General features: G+C 39.0%; 1 protein-coding gene across 1 annotated transcript in view; it reads left to right on the forward strand.

Annotated features, from left to right (window-relative positions):
* Positions 1-855: 855 nt before the first annotated feature.
* The window catches only part of LOC116513310 (polycystin-2-like), a 22,417-nt gene continuing 18,272 nt past the window's right edge, over positions 856-5,000 (forward strand). Inside the window, 7 exon segments of the mRNA XM_032224328.1 lie at positions 856-859; positions 1,665-1,772; positions 3,389-3,522; positions 4,179-4,212; positions 4,215-4,236; positions 4,238-4,350; positions 4,353-4,425. Coding sequence (XP_032080219.1) covers positions 856-859; positions 1,665-1,772; positions 3,389-3,522; positions 4,179-4,212; positions 4,215-4,236; positions 4,238-4,350; positions 4,353-4,425 — 488 coding nt within the window.

The following is a 5,000-nucleotide window of genomic DNA, read 5'->3' on the forward strand; positions in this document are numbered from 1 at the left end:
TGCAAGGATCCCTAATTCTCTGACAGTGGGATACACGACAGCATGCAAATACGTTTTACAAGTTCCAATATGTAATTATGCACACATGTGTATATATGTACGCAGTAACAATTTCTTGCCTCCTTCATCCTGATATCATTTGAAAGAGGACTGCCATTTTAATCAGCTTTTTAATGAATTGATGGAGAAGAGCCAAACTTCTGTGGACTTTCAATCGTGTAGAATTTTATAGTTCTTTTGTTGCTTTGCTGCTGTTACATACATTTTGAGCCTTCTGGTCTGGCTGGCTTTCGAAAGAGTCTAAGTAGCTCTTTTGGCCTATTTGGGATGTTTAAAACCTTTAAATCCTTTTTGATGAATTCTTATGTTGTAAAGAACCTTTGCAATAAACTGCATTTTTGGAGTAATGTTTTTAAAACATCAATCTAGTAATGTTTGTAAATAGTGCATCAGCATTGCAATGTATTTATATGCTGTTGCCATTGGTATCACTGTTACTGTGTTGGACTTGAGAGAAAAGTTGTTAACTGCTAATAAGACAGAGATAAACCTACTTCCTTACCTAGAGTCATATGCTATTCCACTAAATTTTGTATATTTGTTTTTCAGATACTTTTTTTGCCTACAAAAGCTATTTCCATTCTTCTAGTAAAAACTGCACAAGGTGCATTTTGCTGGCCAAGTTTTGCCATTCTCACTTGGTTATTCTTATCAGCAGTTACTGTTCTTCAGCTTGAACGATCTTGGTAGTACTTAGAACTGCAGTCAGTGGTGGTATTCAGGCGGTTTAGACTTCCCCAGCTCTATGCCACCCTATTAGCCATAATTTCTAAGCTGCGCACATGCGTGCAAGCCATGCGTGAGGGCAAAGCACATGCATGGAAGGCCATACGCATGCGTGCAAGCTGCACATGCTCATGAAGCAAGTGTGTGCATGCTCACAGTTTTCGTGCGCGGCCAACCACTAGTAAAATTATGTGAAACCGGCCTCTGACTGCAGTGATGTAATATTGATGCAAATGATATCCAGACTTATAACCACATTTCAGCCCAAAAGTGCCATTGCTAAGCAAGACAGTTGTTACCTGAATTCTTCCCCAGTTTACAACCTTTCTTGCCACAGTTGTTAAGTGAATCCTGCAGTTTTTAAGTTAATAACATGGTTGTTAAACAAATCTGGCTTCCCCATTGATTTTGCTTGACAGAAGGTCGCACAAGGGGATCCCATGAACCTGGGATACTTCAACCATCATAAATATGAACCAGTTGCCAAGTGTCCGAATTTTGGTCACATGGCCACATGGATGTGGCTGCAATGATTGTAAATATGAAAAGTCATCATAAAGTCTTTTTTTTAGTGCCGCTGTATCTTTAAACATTCACTAAACAAATGTTTGTAAGTTGAGGACTACCTGAAATCGGTTATCACGTGTTAGGTGGCAATCTTTCTTCTCTGTCTAGTTCTTTTCCTTGTTGTTCTGGTTAGCAGATATAACTTATTGAAATAATATAAAGTAAGTCTTGTATTAATATTGTAAGGCTGAAATAAATGTCCAAGCTTATACATCAGACTAAACAACAGCAAACCATGACTAGCTTATACAGATGCCTTTAATATATCAATACATCATGTTTCTTATGGATTCCTGGTTATCTTTTTAAAGGTCTGTGGGGTACTCGGCTCATGGAAGAAACTACAACTCGAGAGAGATACTTGAAAAGTGTTTTGCGTGAGATAACATATCTGATTTTTCTTGTGGTCCTATCAATCTGTAAGTAGTCGTTGCTGATATTTTAATGGTGAACAGATATTTAATATATAATGAAATAGAGTTCCGAAGATTTCTTCATTCAAGGCCATAATTATTGCTAATCCAGTCAAATTTGATGTTCTGAAAACTGCTAATTCTTAGTGCTTAGATTTGGAAAAAGTGAAGGAACAGCCCATGGTGCCTCTTCCAGTGAAATGGAGATTGAGGAGGACTGCAGGAGGCTGTCGCGGCTGAAAACGAGACACAGGGGCCACACAAGCTCCATTTTCACTGAGGGCTGCAGGAGGCCATCGCATCCAAAAACAGAGCTCTGGAGCCCGTTTTCTCTGGCAGAGTGCTCGGGCCACCACAGGAGCCTCCAACACGAGTGAATACAAGCTGGCCACACCAATCCTGGCCAGGCCCCCAGCCCCCCCCCCCCCCGGTCAAACACAACCCATATGTGGCCCTCAATGAAATTGAGTTTGACACCCCTGTCTTTGGTTTAACCAGAATAGTCAATTTCGCCATTTCTGCCAGCTCCACGCAATTCAAAAGCATGATGAGATACATGTATTGATGATCTTAAAAGAGCTATTCTCTTTAACTATGGGATTTTTTTTTTGTCCCTTTGAGTCAATAATGACTCCTGACAATTACATGTACAAATCCTTGGTAATGTTTTTTAAACTAATGTTCCATTTCATTCTTCCTAGGGTTGACAGGGAATAACTGATCCAAAATCCCCCAGCAAACCTGATGCCTAAGGCAGGGTTAGAACTCACAGTCTTTTGATGTCTAGCTTGGTGGTTTTAACAAGCAGAACAAACTGATTCTTAGAACATGTTTAGGGATACATAAAATATTGAAAGAGCTCTGCTTTTGTCTGCAATGCAGTCTCCTGCAGTGTTTTATTTCTGCTAGAGAATATAATTGGGCAGGCGATTAACCGAATGTAGCTACAGTTAAGTGCTTCAGTAAGTAACCAACCTTACTGCAGATGCTTTTCTGGATACCAAAACAAATAAATTAAAAATCATGTATCTTTTTTATGTTTTTGCTTTTTTCCTTTTTCAAATATTGAATATAAACAAATAGGTTTAATATTAGAAACTAGTCCATGTCCTAATGATTGGATAAGAGGACTGCCTTCAATGTACATTTTCTTCAGAAACTTAATCTGGATAATTTCAGTTTCAATTCAATTTTATTACGTCATTTAGCCAGCAATTAAAACAAAGTAAAAGAAAGAAGAAAATAAACAACCGAGACACATATACATCAATCTGTCTTATCATTTTAGACAGCTACAAGTTTCCCATTTTCCTGTCTACTTTGAACACAAAATAAGAAGGATCTGATAAAAAGAATGCAAAAAAACCCACCCTGTATTTTCAACTGACATTGGGACAATTCATATATAATACGTGGAGGGAAACCTACTTCTCATCCATTTAGCATTAAACATAGACAATCTAGCACCTAGATTCATTCATCCTAAAGAGCTCCATGTGAGATAATTCTTGATAATATAGTAGAGAAGAAAATATTACTTTACACTTTCCTGTTATGGAGGAAGATGATGATTAATAAATTTATATCTGAAATACTTATTATTTCCAAATTCCTCTTTACAGTATCTTACGGAATGGTGAACTCTAACATTTACTACTACACAAGAGTAATGTCCCAGCTCTTTCTTGACACACCAGTATCAAAGATGGAGAAGACCAATTTCAGATCATTGTCCACAATGGGAGATTTCTGGAAGGTACTAGTTGAAATGTGATTTTTGAGATCTTTGAGCTATATGCACATTAATGTATTACCAAGAAAAAACCCTTTTCTAAGTAGTTACACATAGATTTGCTTTGTGAACAGTTGTATGGATAGATATGACCTGATTCATGGTATAACAAAAAACGGTTCAACTTCTATTGTGCACAATAGTAGCGAAAAGAATTTAGGTAAACAGTTAGGGATCATCTATGTTTTAATTTTAATAAATGTTTAATGTTTTTGTAATATTGCTATATTATGAACAGGAGAAATTAATTGCTAGTATATTAAATAGCTAAATAGTCTTTTCAGTTAACACTATCATATGATTTGACATAAGCAGAGCATCAGAGAGAGAGAGGGGGGGGAGGAGAGAGAGAGAGAGGGAGAGATATTGATTGATTTTCATTCTCCATAAATATATATGATAAAAGTGATATGTAATTATTAAACGGCCAAGTGGCAAGGAATGGTAAATGAGGAGACAGTGATCCTCAAGGCAATTTATAAGCTTTACAATGAATTTAAAACAATCCCTTTTTAAAATATATTTTTGTTAATGGCGGGCATTCAGTAGAGTCCAGCAAGTCATATCGGAGTCACTGCATTGCTGATCCTCAGTCGAAAACATTTTGCTTAATCTTTCAGTGCACTGAGGGCCCGTTGTTGGATGGACTGTACTGGAGATGTGGTACAATAATAAACAGTAGCAGAAACAGAAGTTTCATCTACCACGAGAATCTGCTTTTAGGAGTGCCTCGTATCCGGCAGCTGAAAGTGAGGAATGCCTCATGTTCCATACCTGAAGATTTAAAAGATGAAATAAAGACTGTTATGATGTTTATTCGGTGACTAATGAGGACACTGCTCCATTTGGGCTCCGGAATGGCACAGCGTATGTATTTCTTTACATTCATACAGACCAGGCTGGGTAACTATGGCGACTTGTACAGCCTGTGGACTTCAATCCCCAGAATTCCTGAGCTAGCCATGCCCTCGTATACATATATGTTTTCATCTCTTTTAAGTAACAAGGCTAGAGTCGTCGTTGCAACAGTAACGGTTTCTAACAGATTTATTGTAACAGGTCTAGCTACAGAGAGGATTCAGAACGCGCACAGCTCCTGACCAACTGACAGCTCTTTATATACCTGAGCTGTCAGTTGGCCAGCCAATGGGTGATCGGCTGTTCTCCCGCCAGCCGGCTGGTGCGCTGCAGCCAATCAGGTAACGGCTGCTCCGGCCCCGCCCGTCAGCTGGCCGGGAGGACGCAACAATCTCATATATATTTAACCAGAATTTAAAGATTCTAAAGTAGTGGTGTCAAGCTCGATTTCATGAGGGACACATCAGTGTTGTGTTGACTTGTGGGGGGGCAGAGTGGTGTGGCCAGCTCAACGTGACTCGTGTCGGGGGCGCCTGTGGTGGCCTGAGTGCTCTGCCAGTGAAAGCTGGCTCCTGAGCTCCATT

This window comes from Thamnophis elegans, chromosome 9 (assembly GCF_009769535.1).
Source record: "Thamnophis elegans isolate rThaEle1 chromosome 9, rThaEle1.pri, whole genome shotgun sequence".
Classification (NCBI taxonomy): Eukaryota; Metazoa; Chordata; class Lepidosauria; order Squamata; family Colubridae; genus Thamnophis; species Thamnophis elegans.